This window comes from Ictidomys tridecemlineatus, chromosome 1, assembly GCF_052094955.1.
Source record: "Ictidomys tridecemlineatus isolate mIctTri1 chromosome 1, mIctTri1.hap1, whole genome shotgun sequence".
NCBI lineage: Eukaryota > Metazoa > Chordata > Mammalia > Rodentia > Sciuridae > Ictidomys > Ictidomys tridecemlineatus.
Window position 1 is genome coordinate 147,167,624 of NC_135477.1, and position 18,442 is coordinate 147,186,065.

At 34.7% G+C, this 18,442-nt stretch overlaps 1 protein-coding gene across 4 annotated transcripts in view; it reads right to left on the bottom strand.

The window, feature by feature from the left end:
- Window positions 1-18,442, bottom strand: part of Dcp2 (decapping mRNA 2) — a 45,438-nt gene that overhangs the window by 22,070 nt on the left and 4,926 nt on the right. For all 4 annotated transcript variants that reach the window (XR_013438471.1, XM_078048878.1, XM_078048880.1 and 1 more), the window contains 3 exons: window positions 12,520-12,671; window positions 8,937-9,064; window positions 8,428-8,526 (listed from right to left, as the gene is read on the bottom strand). Coding sequence is in view for 3 of the 4 variants with exons in the window: in XM_078048878.1 (XP_077905004.1) it covers window positions 8,428-8,526; window positions 8,937-9,064; window positions 12,520-12,671 (379 nt within the window). In the remaining variant the exon portion in view is untranslated. The remainder of the gene's footprint in view (window positions 1-8,427; window positions 8,527-8,936; window positions 9,065-12,519; window positions 12,672-18,442) is intronic.

Sequence of the window (18,442 nt, forward strand, 5' to 3'; positions counted from 1 at the left end):
GAACAGATGAGTATCAGAGGGTATGCTCAAGGCTCTGGGGTCAAACTCCCAACACCAACAAAACAAAACTCATTAAAATTAATCTTTATGGATTCTAATTACAACAAGACTAGTTTACCTAAAAGTTTACATGTCTATGATCATGAAATTATTTACATTTATAACAAGGCTAGTTACCTAAGAGTTTACATGTTAATGATCATGAAATTGTTTCTTTTCATCAATGATACACCATTAAGAGAATCAACAGGGAAAATATAAAACAGAAGGCACTTACAAGACACTCACATTCAGAATATATTAAAAATCTGTATATAACAAGAAGACAAGAAATCTGTCATTAAAGAAATGGGTACCACATAGATGGGTACTTAATGAATGAGACAATCAAACGATTAAGAACAAGGAAAGGCATTCAATATCCTTAAACTTCAGGAAAATGCAAATTAAAGCCATAATGTTACACACCATTACAAAAAATTTAATTTGATAATTTGATGTATAGGGCAGAATGCAGCACAACTAGAATTCTCCTACATTGCTGTTAGAAATGTAAATTGGTACAACCACTTAGAAAACTAGTAATAGCAGCCTCTCCGTGACTCAGCAAATCCAGTCTTAAAGAAATACGGATTTATTTCCATTAAAGGACATATATAACAATGTTATACAATGAATGTCACAGCATTTATTGTGGGGATTGGGGGATTACTGAGGCTGATACTCAGGGGCACCTAACACTGAGATACATCCTTGGCCCTTTTTGTTTTATTTTGAGACAGGGTCTTGTTAAATTGCTAAGGCTGGCCTCAAACCTATAATCATCCTGCCTCATCCTCCAGAGCTGCTGAGATTACAGGCATATGCCACAGCACCCAGGTCTACAACAGTTCTATTTATGGTAGCAAAAACTGAAAATAATGCAATGCATAAAACAGAGAACTGTGATATATATGTACATTGGAATACATAGAACAATAAAAAGAAGCAAGTACTAAATACATGCAACAACAGGGAGATCTCTTGGAATTAAATTGAGCTGAAGAAGTCAAACATAAAATAAATACTGTTATGGTTTAGATGTGAGCTGTCCCCATTTCAGAGGAGAAATGATTGGGTTTTGACAGTCTTGGCCCAAACAGTGAATTAATTCCCTGATAGGGATTAACTGAGTGGTAACCATGGTTGGTTGGAGGAGGTGGGCACTGGGGTGTGGCTTTGGGGGTATATATTTTGTACCTGGTCAGTGGACTCTCTTTGCTTTCTGATCATGTTAGCTACTTCCATCTGCCATTCTCTTTCCGCGCTGCCATGCTCTTCTGCCATGATATCCTGCCTCAACTGGAGCCCCATAGAATGGACCTCTGAAACCATGAGCCCCTAAATAAACTCTCCTCTACAATTGTTCTGGTCAGATTTTTTAGTCACAGCAACAACAACAACAACAACCAAAAAAAAGTGACTAAAACAAGTACCTACTGCAAAATTCTATCTGTATGAAGTTTAAGAGGAAGCAATGTAGAAGTCAAAACAGTGTCTTCAGAAAGTAAGGAATAAGTGGGTATTGAATGGGGAGGGTCAGGAAAGACTCCTCTGTGGTGCACCACTGGTGGTTTCACAAGAATATGCACATATAAAAATGATTTATCTGTTAACATTAGTGTAGTTCAGGTATTTTAGCTTCAAAACAAACAGTTCTAAAAATACCTCATCTATGGTTCTTAATTTTTCTTTTTAATATTTACCAGCTTGTTATTAAAGATACAGCTGAAGAGATGCATCTAGTGAGGTATGGGAGAAGGTATGCCATTCTTCAGGAAACTCTGTTTATTCAAGTAGCCAGAAGCTCCAGTTTGCCTCTTTAGTTCCCTTTGAGTTATCAGAAATAATTATACACAACTAGTCATGTAAAGCTGTATAATAATTAGAAACTAAACTAAAAATAAACTGTGTAATACAAAATCCTTTGTGGGCAGACTTCTGTGATCTTTGTGTTACAAATACTATCTAACTGAATACATCATTAATTTAAAAAACAGTACAGAAGGAAGACTAAGGCACTACTTAAGATTAAAGGAAACTGAAAAGATAAATCAATTAAATGCAAATGTAATAAGTGAACCTAAGTAGGATTTTGGATGGGTGAGAGGGTGGAAACTTTTAAAGGATCAAAATGAGTAATTAGTGGATTTGAATATGAAGTGTCCATTACATAACAGTACCATATCAATGTTAGATTCCTGAATTTGATAAATTACAGGGCCATTACCCCAAGAGAATTCCTTGTTCTTAAAAGTAGTTAGGAGCAAAGGGACATTAGGTATGCTATTTCCTCTTGAAAGATTCATCAATAATAAAAACCATGCATATATTCAAAAGTAACAAAGTAAATATTGCAAAAAATTAACTAGTGGGCTGGGGATGTGGCTCAAGCGGTAGCCCGCTCGCCTGGCATGCGTGCGGCCCGGGTTCGATCCTCAGCACCACATACAAAGATGTGTGTCCGCCGAAAACTAAAAAATAAATATTAAAAATTTCTCTCTCACTCTTTCTAAAAAAAAAAAAATTAGTGAACCTATTCTTTGTATTACTCTATTTTTCTCTATATTTGAACTCTCATTATTAATGCAGTTTTTATGGAGTCACATCTTACTAACATGTTTAGACCTTTCAGTAAATTCATTTAAATATGTACTGTGTGCTTAGTAAGTCACAGGTACTAGCCTAAGCACTGAACTCAGGGATGAATAAATCAAGCACTTCCCTTTAAAGAGTTCAGTCTAAAAACGAAAAACATAATTATAAATCAATGTTAATACAAAGAGGTAGGAGGAGGTTACCTAATAGCTTTGGGCAGAGTTGTCATGAATGACCTATTCTGCTGGATACACTGGAGCTAAGACTTAAAAAGACAATTGAAGTTTGCCAGGTAGATTTAAAAGAAGATATCCCATTTAAACATACAAATGGCTACAGCCAAGAATTACACAGGAAGAAGAGGTATAGGTCAACATGAAAATAGCCACCAGCACTCACACAGGGTGCTTCAAGCCCTATACAACCAAATCCACATAAAATGAAGGAGCCCATCATCATCATCACAAAGAGAATTTCACTCCAGTACACTATTTTAAATTAAAAGCCCTTGCAGACCACGGGACACTGAAAAAGGCCTTATTCAATATTCCCCTATCTGCCTACAAAAACAGTTCCCCAAAACAATTGCCTTCAGTCCACTTCCTGAGGTTTCATTAATTGAATTCATATTCCACAAAGGGAGATTGAGGAATGGAATCACACCTGGAGAGGCTTTGCCACAAACTATGTTCACCTCCTTGGATCCATTAATTCTTCCAAAGAGAATCATTAATAAACGGTAGAGTTGTCTTGGCACATCTGTTCCTCCAAAAGATCATTTAGGTCCTCTGAAAGTCAACTGCATCTAAACCTTACAGAGTTCGTGGGTAATCACTCTATTGTGATTTCCCCCATGTACATTAAATAAATTTATATTTTTCTCCTGTTAAATCTGTTGTCAATTAATTCTAGTAAACTTTCAATGAGCAAAGGAGTTTTCCCTTCATCCCTACAAAAGCCAAAGACAAAACTTCTCCTTTATTCTATATGATAAAGACAATTTGCCTCCAAAATTACACATTTGTTCTCATCAAATATTTACCAAGAAGGCTGGGGTTGTGACTCAGTGGTAGAGCACTTGCCTCGCATATGTGAGGCACTGGGTTCAATCTCCAGCACCACATAAAAGCCAAATAAAGGTATTAAAAAAATATTTACCAAGAAAAGGTTTTAATGACTGACCTTATGTACAAATATTAAAGATTAAAAACCTAAACACCATAGATCCCGAAAATCAAAATCTATTCCTTCATTATGATACACAGTGCATTTTCCTGGAAATATGGAACAGTTTTAACTTAATAAATGTTATCAGATAGGCTGGGGATATAGCTCAGTTGGCAGAGTGCTTGCCTCGCATGCATAAGGCCCCAGATTCAATTCCCAGCACCACACACACAAAAAAAGTTATCAGATAAAAATACCCACCTAAACAAAATGTTAAAAAACGTTACCCAAAGAAGCAACAGTGCAAAAAGACAATGAAATGCTCTGCCTATAATCTTTATACTATAAGCCTACCACAAGAAAAGAAATTAGAGTTCCTCTATATAAATGCTATTAATTAATCTGTGTAAACGCAGTCAACTTCACTACAATACAAGATGTTATTTTGCCAAATAATAAGCAAAATTATAAAATATTGAGACCACAAGTGAAGTGCCAAGTATGGTTTGCCTGTTCTCAAAAGCAATTGATGTTTTACCATAATAACAAAAATACACTTGAGGTTATCCTAACACCTGTTTTCAACAATATCTAAAACATGACTTTCCTATTTCTGCTCTTATTCTACTTTCACTAAAACTGATCAGAAAGAACCCTATTAACAATAGTAAACCAAAAGTTAAGAGAAGATTGGGAACCACTATACATGACTGCCCTTAGCTTTTCACTGGTATTGATTCATACCTTTTTGAGAAGTTTGTTTGCCACCACTTCTTGAAGCTAAACCCACAAACAGAGCTCTCAAGAATGTTTCGAATTCTGCTACAGCACAACAAAACAACCACACACTACCATATATAATGAAATACTGACATTAATAAAACTAGGAATGCTATAAAAACCCAAATAAAAACTTTACTATCAGGCTGGGGATGTAGCTCAACGTACAGAATACTTGCCTAGTAGTATGCGTGAAGCTCTAGGTTCAATCTCCGGCACCACACACATAAAAAAAAACCCCAAAACAACCAAAAAACTTTACTATCAACTTAAATAAGGATAAGCATCCTATGGTATCATTGTATACCTTAAAAGCAAGGGAAAAGTGTTTTAAGACATCAAACTAAGAGTAATTGGTAGCTAGAAAATCAGGACAAAAATCTCTCCCTTCATATTAATATGAGTGAAAATTTAAAAAGTGAAGTATTAATAAACTATTATGAAGAATGGGTAACAATCTGGTTTTCAACTAAGATTTAATTAATGGTCTCCTGCTTTCAGTGCTTCTTCTATTATACTATAGTACCACCAAGTGGCAGAAAGACTTATTACATTTCTAACTGCTAGTTGAATATTTTTCATCACTCAAAAATGGCAACTGTTATGGACTGAATTGCATCCTATTCACCCTCCCCCTGCCACCCTCAAAAAAGAATTCACAGGTTGAATGTTTAACTCCCATTATGACTATAGTTAGAAGAACATAAAGGAGTCATAAAGGTTAAATAAGACACATACCAGTGTGATCCTAATTTGATAGGGCTGGTACCTTTATAAGTGGAAGATACACCAGAAGCATGTAAGCACACGATTGGGGAAAGACCATGTGAAAGACAGCTAGAAAGTTACTGTCCACAAGCCAGAAGAGAGCCCCCACCAGGAACCCAATCAATTGGCACCTTGATCTTGGATTCCCAGTCTCTACAACTGATGAGAAACAAATTTCTATGGCTTAAAACACCCAACCTGTGATATTATGATTGCTCAAACAACTAATGCACTCCACCTTAATTCCCTAAAACTTTCTCTTTATATGAAAAATGTGACAATTTAAAAATCAGGGATGAAAGCAAGACCCAAAAAACTATAGATATTAAAGTAAAATATTTTCTGCCAAGTTCCTTTACAAGAGGATATGATTGAAATGGAGCAAACTGTGTTACGTGCATCTATGAATATGTCAAAATGAACCCCACTAGTATGTATAACTATAATGTTTTTTATTAAGCATTTTAAAAGAGGAAAAAAAAAGACACAGGGAAACATTTTTTTCCCTTGAAATTAAGGGACTCTGGCTCCTCAGAATGTCCGTGCTTCCCTCACAGAAAAACAAAATTCTCCAATGGGAAAAAACAAATTCATGTTCACCCAAACAAACAGGTAAATGTTAAAATATAGATAGATAGATATTTTTAAAATAATTCCTTCTATTTTCATAAATATTTACCCATTTATAAATTACCCTGAGTAGCAATTATATTACAGTCACCAAGTATATGGACTCTAAAGCCATTATCAAGCTTTATATTCCTGTTGTGTTGCTTACTATTAGACCTTAGGCTTGTTACTTACCTGCTTTGTTTCTCAATTCCCACATCTCTAAAATGGAAATAACAGTCTCCTGTAACACAGGTTTAGTATCTCCTTTTTGAACTGCTTACAACCAAAAGTGTTTCAGATTTTTGGAGTTTTCTGGATTAAGAACACTCAACTTTTCGTTATCTTCCCTCCCAGAAGACTCGCCTTAGGTCCTATCATCCACACTCTATTGTCCCAATTCTCATGCCTTAAGAATAAAGTTTATTTATTTTCTTACAAACTCTGATGAGTTATAATTATTACTAAAATTATTACTACATGGACAGAGAAATCTTTTATCTTAGTAACCCAGAGCAGAAAATTAAGATAAACCAAAAAGAAAACTGAATGCTTCAATTGACAAGTTAACTGCTCTTCTGTCTTTCCTTAAATATCCTATTTCTACATTGTTCTGATTCTTTACAATATGGTATACAAAACTTGTTGGTAGAAGGGTGCTAGCAAGGATGCATTAAATGCCTTGGGTATGAGGCAGTTCAGTTTTGCAAGCTGAGATAATTGATTTTCCCCATGTTCATCCAAGAAGATTCAATTATAGAAATTGCACCCAGTTGAACCTAAATTTCTGTCAATTCCAATTAATGGAATGTCCTTTCCAGAACTTGATGACTTCCTTGCTGGGTTAAGAGTAGTCTAACTATACGTACTTGACTAACCCAGCAATGGAAGTCATCAAGTTCTGGAAAAGGACATTCCATACTAACTTGGACTTGACAGAAATCCTTAGGTTCAACTGTTCTTATGAACATGGGAAAATCAATTATCTCAGCTTGCAAACTGAACTGCCTCATACCCAAAGCATTAAGCTGCTAGCACCTTCTCCCAACAAGTTTTGGTTTTACAGGTTGTACATAAACCTTCACTTACTTGAATACAATCACTCTATCTATACGCTGTAGAAATACTAACTTGCTTCAGACTGAATTTAAAATACACAGTATTTCTAATCATTCTTTTAATCCTGCTCCAAGGGAAATCCCACTAACAGTTTTTCTGTGGTAAATTAACCACTAGTAGTTTATAAGAATTTGAACTTTTATTCCTAACAGTTATATGCAAATTTAAACTAGGCAATATACACTACTACAAAACATATAAGGCAATAGCTTCTAATAAAACATGCCCCCAAATCCATATTACCATCTTAAAAAAAAACTCAAAATCACTATCACTTTAGTTTTTTTCCTCAAGAATAATACTTCTAGTTATAAAAAACCCATGAGAGTGACTCTCCTTAATAAATTCATTTAGATGTGGCTAATAAATTCATTTGGATGTGGCACAGTGAGTTCAATTCCCAGCGCCAAATAAATAAATAAACAGATTCATTTTACAGAGGTTAAATGACTTCCCCAAAGACTCTAGTCTATTAAGTAACAAAGCCTATACCAAAATAAAAGTCTTTCTGCTCCTCAGCCAGTCTTCTTTCAATTATATCATATTTCCTTCAGGTCAACTTCTCAAATCTCAAGGATAAATTATACTGTGATAAAGAATAAAAAACTGGGGCTAGGGCCGTAGCTCAGTGGTGAACACTTGCCTAGCATGTGTGAGGCACTGAATTTGATTCTCAGCACCACATATAAATAAATAAAATAAAGATCCATGAACAATTAAAAATAAATAAATAAATAACTGGGTAGTATACAGTACTCAAGGTTTAATTAATTAATGCCAATGAATGATAATGAAATTTGTTGATATTAAAGTTCAGAGACTACCATGGACTACAGCTAACTGGTAAAACAGAATTTTAAGTAAGAACAAATTTGAGATATCCATTCTAAACTTCAAGTCCTATAGACAAAGCTAGCTGGTGACAGACTTAAAAAAAAAAAAAAAAAAGGATAATTTGCAACAGGTTTTTGAGCAACAAATACAATTTCTTAGAAAACCCTGAATTGCACACTTGTCTAAAAGTTAAAATTATAAAACAAGACAAGGAATATAATAATCAAAAAGTTTTACCAGTTGCCAATCCAATTGTTAAGTCAAAGATGGAAAATATATCATCATAAAGAAAGAAGCAAAAGAGATAAGTTTAAAAATAAACAATGAAAGAAAATGGAAACACATGAGAACAACAGAGATGCAGACAAAACAACTGCTGGTTATATCAAAAGTTAACTCATGTACTCAAGTTTTGGAAAGAGTATTAAGACTGTCCAAGAGTATCTCTAACAAAGCTTAAAAACATTTGGAAACTAAGAGCCAAATTTACTGTTTCAAACTTCAATAACTTACCTCTCTAGCAGCACAATCATGAGGAGCTTCTTCTTTATTTACTTTTCCTTTTGGAAATCCCCAGCCTGATTTTGCTAAGTACCCCTGAACCAGTAGTACCTACAATACAAGCAGAAATAAAAATCAAACTTACTCCCCCTTTTCTATGCTCTTTTCTAAAATTAAAGGTGATTTTCTATTAGCACCAATAATTTCATATAGCATTTCATTTGGTATAGGTATCTTCCATGAGTCTAAATATACTACTATTAGTGCAAAGGAAAGCATTGTATTTAAAAATATTTTTTTTCAAAAATGAAATAACAATGTTCACTAAGCTATAATTGCAATAAGTAAAAAATCTTAAAATACAGAAATAGATAAAACATGGAAAATTTGGCCTTTCAAGTACTAAACATCTAAGATTCATTCATTCTTAATTCAGAATACTATATAACAAATGTTAATAGGCTAAAAACTGACAGTTGATGACCATTTCACTAAAAAAATCTTATTTTTATTACACTCACATTTTCAAGTGTCTCATCAAGAATAATTGCACCATATGTTGGTACTCCCATTTTATATTCCTTCCATTCATCCAAAATTTTTTCCACATCTTCACCTTGAGGCAGCAAAAATGGACAATGATTGAAGAGTATAAATAAGTGTTAAGGAAGCTACTTCCTCCCTTAATACAGCTTGAGAAATTATTTACAGAAAGAGACCTATTTAAGTCAACTGAGTATTTTGTATGAAATTACTCAAACCTTCACTTTAACCTTTTTTCCATATTTGTTTTCTCTTGAACAAATCACTGTTAATATCTCCATTTAGCCTAGAAAAAGTAAATTTTGAATACTTAAGAGTCCCAGATCCCTGAGTTAATACAAATGAACTTGGAATCCACATCTCAAATATTTATCACATCAGAGTCAACAACAGACACTGAAACTGACAGCAAGAAGCAGAAGCACAAGTACATTGCTAAAAGGAAGCAAGTACATGCACATTGCTAAAAGAGAAGGAAAAAATAAAGCAGTCAATTCTAAAAAGTAGAACTAGGATATACACACTAATTTCTACTTTTCTATTTCTTAAACATATATATGTATTGATTTTATAATGAGAAATCATTTTAAAGATTTAGATTTACTAAGTATTATAGAGGAAGGTAAATCTGGGTATTAAGGAATGTATAGCAAGTTTCAAAAGAAACTTTGTATTAAGCTATCCTAAAATTGGACAATGTAAAGTACTAGGGGGAAAAAAGATCCAAAACCCCAAACCATGAAATGGTATGCTCAGCCTTCTGATATTCTGTGCCTTCAAAAGCCTCATCACTGTGATCCTCTTAATTACAAAAAGTGTGGTGAAAATTATAATTTATATTTAAGGATTCCCAAACCCTCTGTAAAAACTTGTTTTCTCTGTATTTTCAATTTAATGTTAATATAAAGACATATGAGCATATTTTCAATTATTCACAAGGCCACATATATGAAATACTAGCACTTAATTTCTAAAACTACTTAAACTTACTGTGGGTTACTAAAAATAGAAGAAACTTAATATATATGCATTAGGATATAGAGAAAAGCCCAAATTGTACTCTTGCATTAGGGTCAAAAGATATTTCAACATAACACAGGAATTTTTGTAACAAACTAAGAAAAGGTAGTAGAATTGGTAGTATAAGAAATGTCAAACTCAAAAGAACCTTTAAGTAAGCATGTTAACATTAAACGAGATGTTTGGGCAAACATATAACATTAAATTCATTTAATTAAACTGGAATTTTATGAGTCCTACAATTTTGTATTCTAAAATATGTCCTGGCTTTATAGCTCTAACAAGAACCAAAAAGGCCTTTGGCAAATCCCAAAGTCAACTATCTATGATAACACCAAAATGAAAAGATGGGCACAAAGTTAATCTCAATAAAATTATTCCCTTCTCTTGGGGAAGAAAAAAAAAGATGAAAATTTGGATATAACATTAACCATCCCACAACACCTGTGGTTCCAGGGGGGCTTTCTAAGATTCTGAAAGGTATTTCCCAATAAAGGTCCTACTTTACATGTTTAGTAAAAGTCCTTACTTATGTATTACAAAGTCATCACAGATTTTCTAAAAATCTAACCAAAGCATAAATTTTGAATGATATTTTTTCCATTTTAAACTTAACCATAGAGAAACTAATGTAAACAGACCCTAAGAACATAGATAACTTGCAGTGGTTATCTATAAGCAGGATACATATCCAGTTTTGTTGTTTTCTCTTCCTTTTCTCTATGCTGTTACTAGTACTTTTAAGGTACATCTATCTCCCCACAAGATGAAACTTCCATCATAAAAATTATCTAACTTTTCTATCCATTAAATTTATTTAAAAAGAAAAACAAACTGGATGTAGTTGCACAAGCCTAGAGTCCCAGCTGTTGCGGAGGCTGAGAAGGACCATTTGAGAGCAGGAATCTGGAGACAGCAAGGTCCTGACTCAAATTAAAAAAAAAAAAAAAGAAAAAAGAAAAAAAGGATAAAAATATTAAATGAGAAATTAACCAACTAAGTTTGGAAACTATGTGCTTCATTTTTCAATTTTTCCCTATTCCAACACCCTCACAAAAAAACAAATTGACTGAACCAACTGACTACTATTCAAAATGCATTTGCCAATTACAGTTAAAAAGTATTTGCTAAAGATAGAGAACAGATCGGCAGCTGCCAGGATGTGAATGAATGGCATGGGGAGGGAAGAAGGGAATAAATTGGCTTTTTCCCCCCACAGGGTGATAAAAATGCTCTGGAATTAGATAACAATGATCATTCCACATATCTATGACATACTAAGAACAACTAACTGTACACTTTTAAAAAAGCAAATTCTGTTATGTGAATGATAATTTTTAAAAAGTCAAAAGCTAAAACAGAATGTTAATAACACCAACACTGAGAGACCCTTAGCTAAAGTAATCCCAGTCCCTTAGTATCAGCCATTTCTAATCACATCACTCTTCCACCATCTTTGTAGTACTTATAAAAACACCTTATTTATGGGTTTACTTGCTTATGGTCTAAATGTCCCTTCCACCCTTAACTAAACACAACCTTCATGAAATCAAGAAGAAAAAAAGAAAGAAAATTATCTGTTAAGTTGTTGCCCAAGTCCATAATGAACAAGTAATAAAAAGACATCAATCTTCCCATAAATCTTTTATCCTCCTCATATTTAAAAAATAGTACTTCAATTCAACCATGATAGCAGAAATTTGTATCATTTTTATTTGACAATACATTTAATTTGAAAAAGCTTAAAATATGCCATAATTGATAACCATCATTTCTAATTTTTTATTAAAATTCTTGACAATTGATTTCCTTAAATCACAAACCAAATTATTTTGAGTCTTACATATTCATTACTGGACTACCCAGTACTTTGAAGAGAAGGACAGAGGGAAGTTAGACTGATGAAAGAATTCAAGCATCTTAAATATCCACACCACTGAGTGCTTATTGAAGAAAAGCCATAAGACTATGACCAATCTACAGAAGAGCAAACAGAGGTACAGAAGAGTCCCAAAATTTGCCCAAATATACACAGCTGGTTAATAGGAAAGACAGGATACTAACAGAGGGAACATGGCTGCAGAATTCATGATTATTAACTTGTATGGCACATAGTAAATATTCAGTAATTATTTAAGAAATTTCTAAATAAATTGGAAAAGTCATCTCTTTAAAGATTACCTAGTTAAATGATACAGTCAGAATCAGGTAAAAACAGATCAATTATAAAAATAGGCTGTTTACAAAAATGCCAAAATTTATTTCCAATCAATGTACATTAAGGAGTCCTAGTGCAGAAATAAGACTACTAAATTATGTCATACACACACAAAAAAAACTTTTTTTGGCAACCCAGGACCTCAATGATGCTAGGCAAGCCTTCTGCCATACAGCTACATCCCTAGGTATATTTGACAATATTTACAAGTCAAGGATATGTTATCCAGTAAGTTAAAAGTCTCAAAGACAAGCAAAAGGAAATTTGTGCTGAAATATTTTATTAACAAGAATGAAAGACAGTCATATTAATGAAAAGGATATCAGCTTTTGCAAAGTCTCTTATCCCACACTGAGGTAATCCTGGTGTGTTCTGCATGTAGAAATCCAAGTAAAACCAATGGGCAAGTTCAATCTGAAAACACACTCTGATTGCATTGTCTCTTTCCTCGCTGGGAATATGCAAAATAAATCGGCTGTCAAAAACAAAACACAAAAAAAATTACATTTACAAACTATAACAATTTATTTTAAACTATTTAATTGCTTCACCCCTGACCCACCAACTTAGAAAAGAGACCAAGAGCAGTCTTGTTCAAGGAAGCAAACAATATCTGGAAGAACTTACCATGGGGAAGATAAGTCTTAAAAAGGGAGACAAAGAGGAAGGAGATATCATAGGTAACTCACAAATTTAAGAGTTTATCTATGTAACATTTCCAAGAATATATGCAAATATATTCATATAATTCACTAAAAAGTATGTTTCATTATCTGTTTAATCTTCGCATGAAAACTAAAGGTCTTTTAAGAACCTTCCTTCCCAATTACAAAAGCTGTTTTGATTATAAAATGGTAAGGCCAATCTCCATTGACTTTTCTGTCTTTCCTCTGCCTGGCTGTTCCCAGATATGGGCAGTTCTATGAGGTATATATACAGCATGGTTTTCTAGCCTAAAACCAAACAGGGGAGCCAGGGAGCCCCAGGGAAAGCAAAAGTACTAGGGAGATAGCACTAGAGAGATAGTAGAGGGACAACAGCTCTAGAAAATGACCACTGAAAATTATTTATGAACTCTGGGGTTCAACCCTGATCTGTGCATGCTCAGATTAGAATATAAATAGTCCATTACAATTGTAGAAAACTGAACTATAAAAACAGACCACTGTTGGGCTGGGGATGTGGCTCAGGCGGTGGCGCACTCGCCTGGCATGCTTGCAGCCCGGGTTCAATCCTCAGCACCACATACAAACAAAGATGTTGTGTCCGCCGAAAAAACTGAAAAATAAATATTAAAAAATTCTCTCTCTCCCTCCCTCTCTCTTTCTCTCCCTCTTTCAAAAAAAAAAAAAAAAAGCAATGTGTCTATTTTCTTAGTTTGCGACATTTTCTATTGATTTCAATTATAGAAAACGAAGGATTAACTATTCTCACACTTCACACTCTTTCTCATCTTTCCATTCTTCCAACAAAATTATATCACAGTTTTGGTTAGTTTCTCAATGTCGGCACAACATTCTAAAGAAGGTAATTCTATTAAAGGGGGCTGCCCTGTGTGCTGTAGGATGGTGAGCAGCATCTGCAGCCTCTATCCTTTAGATCTTTTTTTAAAAAAAATATATTTATTTTTTAGTTGTAGTTGAACACAACATCCTTATTTATTTTTATGTGGTGCTGAGGATTAAACTCAGGGCCTAGCACATGCTAGGCGAGCGCTCTACCACTGAGCCACAACCCCAGCCCCTATCCTTTTAGATCTCAATAGAATTACCTGCCATGTTATGACAAATCAAAAATATCTCCATATACTACCAAGTGTTTCCTGAGAGGAACAAAATCACTCCCAGTTTATGATTACCGAGCTAGATGTGTTAAATAAAAATTACAGTATGATACTGGTTTGGACTAAGCTCTTACAGTAAACCCTAAATGGACAAGTTAAATTTCAAAAAGAAGTCAAGACAACTCAATTATTACCCGACCTTCCAAAAAATTAGGAGATAATAACCGATTTCACATGGGCCAAAGTCAATGACAATGAAACCAGATGAAAATGAAGTCCCCTTTGCTTTAATTCTTACAAAACAAACCTGACATTAAGCTATAAATTATTTTTCTATTGTTCTATGTCCCTCTCCCTGCCTTATAAAGAAAGTAACGTCCATAGGGCAAGTCCACTCTATTCTTTGTCTTCAGCCCTCTTCTGACTATAAAACCAATCTCTTCTGCTCAGCTTACTGGAATACTTCCGATGTTTTATAGAAGTAAGTGTTGCCCAATTCTAGACAAGACCTTTAAAATTTGTTGCCACCTTATCTTTTGACAGAGGAGCATTCTGTTTACATATGACTGTAAATGCAATTAACAACTAAATCATGTGGTAAACTGTGATTACTTATTTCTTGCACAATCTCCTACTTGCCCCATGATTAAAAATTGTCATTGTTGTCTTTGCTTTTATTTTCTCCATAAAGTACCTGTCACTAATTCAACATTCTACTAGTTTTCCCAACTTTTCCCTCAAGATGTCAATTCAGATCCATGTTTAACCTTAAAGACTGCCCTTAAATATTGTGATGTGTTCCAATTAATGACATTTACCTTCTACTTCTGGTACATATCTGTCATACTGTCCTTTCATTACCCAGTGCAACTGCTGCACATCCTGGCTTGCCTCTCTTCACTAACTATGCTTATCTTTGAGAACAGGACACCTAGAGGTAAGAAGCTCCTTCCTTGATTATCAGCAGAAATAGTCCAGGTCCACTATGGCCACCTAAATGACTGCTTATAGGTTCCTTTTTTGGCTTTAGCACACAGATCAGAAAAAGGTCTCTTTGGGGGATCTCCCTCTTGAGAAGGGCCAATAGATCTGATAGTTTACACTTTCGTTAGCATCCACCAGTCCCTATTTCTTCATCCTGTAGTAGATATCCTTGTCTTCCTCCTCTTTAATTAACCTTGTTTTCATACTCCCAAACATTCTGAAAGAAGAATGCAGGGAAGATAAGTATTGAGACACTGCACTACTGAAAATATCTTTATCCTCACACTGATCCTTTCCCCCACTCAGTCTGGATGCTTCTAAAGATCTTCCTTCTGTCCTGGTGTTCTAAAATTTTCCAGTGTCTCTCTCTCCGCACTTTTTTTAAGTCCACTCCACTGTACAGCCACTCAATGGACTATTCATTTGCAAATTCATACCTGAAAGACCTCATGGACCAATTCTCTAATGATTGTTTCTTCTCATACTCCCTGTCTCTGATCTTTGCCCCTCTACTTTCTGGGAAACTTCTTTATCTTGCAAGTCATTTACTGTGGTTCCCCCCCCCCTCACATTTTTAGTTTCCAAAAGTTTATTTTAATTTTTAAGGTATAATTTTATAGAGTATGGGGTTTTTATTTCATGGTTATAGAAAACTACCACTCTCAGGGGATCAATGTAGTTTTAAGTTTTCTTCGATTTGCATAATCTGATTCTTCCCAATAACTTTTCTGTTAGTTTTAAGCCACTCTTTTCTGAAGAGGCGTATTTCAGATACTCATATCTGGGACACACAACAGAGCTATTTAGGAAGATTGTCAAATTATGAGGCACAACTGAAGAAATACAGGCTAAGCTGTTTAACTGGAAATCCCACTGATGTCACTATCTTTAGGTCTCCTCTGAAGTTAGATTGCCTGGAGAAGACTCTTCCCTATTTTGGAGATGAACAGGAAAAGAGAGCCATGAATTACAGCATTGAAGATATATAAATTCATTTCTCTAATTTTTCAATATTCTCTTATACTGGAATAGACTTGACACTACTACAACAGTTTCTCATACAGATATTTCAAATTTGCTAAGTCATTGTGATACTATGAGATATATATTTGGTCTTAGCCCCTGGTATGTAACTCCTAAATTTCTTAGAAAACAACAGTGTTAAAAGTCCTCTTATGCTAATGAGTTTAATCATGGTTGTGAGTTCCTGGATAGCTTCAGGATGGTGATTGGCATGGAAGAACCAAGCCTGTGATTGGAAGGCTCAAACTTTCAGTCCCGACCCCAAGTGAGGGAGGGGAGGCCCTGAAGGTACTGTCACTCACGAAAGGTCAATTATATAATCAATCATGCCTAAGTAATGAAACTGCCACAAAAATCTAGGAGTATTGGGGGCAGGGGGTGGGGTGGGGGTGGGGTTGAAAAGCTGACACATGGAAGTTCCTGGAGAGTGACAGAAAGGGCATGGGAGCTTAGAGCCCCTTCCCACACAACCTCTCCTCATACATCTCTTCATCTGTATCCTTTGTAAAACAAGGAGTGGGTCGAGGGAACCATTAATTTGTAGCCCATCCAGCGATAGTTCCAGAAGTCTGGACTCTCACTGATCTTGTGAGACTGAGCTCTCAACCTGTGGAATCTGACAATACCTTCAAATACATAATGTTTGAACTGGATTGAATTAGGACACCCAGGTACCGTCCACTGAAGAACTGCTTGCTTGTTTAGTGTATGGGGAAAACACACACACAATGGTCACAGAGGTATTGTGTTTACAGAGTATAGGGAAAAGTTTATCCTCGCCCCCATCCTCACAATCAAGTATCTCCTTCTGTTCTATAATTTCCAAATTTTGTTGGCTCACCACTTCACCCATTCTTTCCTTTCTTATGTTCATGCATTTATTTTTTTTTAATAAAACGTCTTCAGTGAAGATGTTTACATTCATCTTTAACTAGAAATCCCATTTCAAACAAATTGCTAGGACATTAGGCACACAATACAACATTATAAGAGAATGCCTAAGTAAGGAAAAAAAGCCCACCTTATCCTACCCCAACACAGGGAAGCCTCAAGTGAAGGAAGTAAGCTGGTGGATGGGAATAAGGAATAGGTCTAAAATCAAATGAAACTGTATAGAGTCTGTTTATGTAATTCAAGAATGTCCACTAGGTTTTCACTCCTTTACCAGTCAGGGGTTTCCTGTACAAGAATAAGAAAAAGAGAATAATAACTAAGGGTTCTTCTATTAATTCAAGCAGATAGCTTTGGGTGTTGGATCCTAAGCAAAGCTTCCACAGACTGCTTTCTGAACGGCCCTAAGTTTATGAACAAAGTTCCTATCACTCGCATAAAGAAAAAAACTATCAATAATAAGCCCCTCTACTATCCTATCCCAAATACAAAAAAGGCAACCAAGAATCACTCAACATCTAAAGAAAACCTGGAAAAAAAAATTAAACTTAATAAAAAAAAAGACCCTGAAGAAAAAAATTCAGGAATTAGAAAATAAAGATGAAAGGTCAAAGGAAGAGTTAATTAATGCCCTCAAAGAGAGTCAAAGAGCCCTTTGGAGCAAATGTATTTTCACTTAAAACACACACACACACACACACACACACACACACACCCATTGAATACAAGCCCTTAGAAATTAACAATATCATTACTAAAATATACTCAACAAAAGCCTTGTAAGACAGTGTTGAGGATATTTCTTTAAACCTGATACTAGAGTATTAAAAGACCTTAAAACACCTAGGAACTCCATCCAGTACCTGGAAGGGTCCTTAGTCCTACAAGGACTTAAATTTTGTTTACTCCCCCTTAACTTATCCCTTCAAAAGAAATTAATATATGCACCAGGAAAGCAAGAATAAAAATCTAAAAAGAATAAAACATGAGATTCAAGAAAGAATAAATACAACCTGAGAGTTGTGAAACTGAATTCAACTAAGTTGTTTGGGCAGTCTAAGGAGCTTCTAATCCAGATTGGACTGGGAAAGTGGAGATTTCCAAGAAAGCAGTGTATAGGAAAAAAGAATTCTGTAGAATAGTAAGACTGAGGGTTTAGCAAGAAGCAGATGAGAAGTGGGGAGGCTAGAAAACTATGGAAATGTTGGGGAAAAGGGTAGATGTGTAAGAAAAACAGTCTAAATGTGAAACGAAAAAAAAAATTTTTAACAGAACACCAATCTTAAAAATAAAAAGGAATTAAGAGGTCAGGAAAGTGTGTGTTGCTCAAAAACACATCTAAAAAGTTAAATTATTATGACCTTATGACCAATTAGTAGACTTTAAGAAAAAAAAAGAATCCATTTGAACACTCTCTCCTTCAAGACACTTTCAAAGACTCTATTGGCCACATGGGAACAAAATCTTAACCACTATAGACCTGCCTTTACTGTTAAGAACAGGTACCTGGTTATACTGTATAACAAGTGCTACTAATATTGTTCTGCTTTTACATTCAACAATAG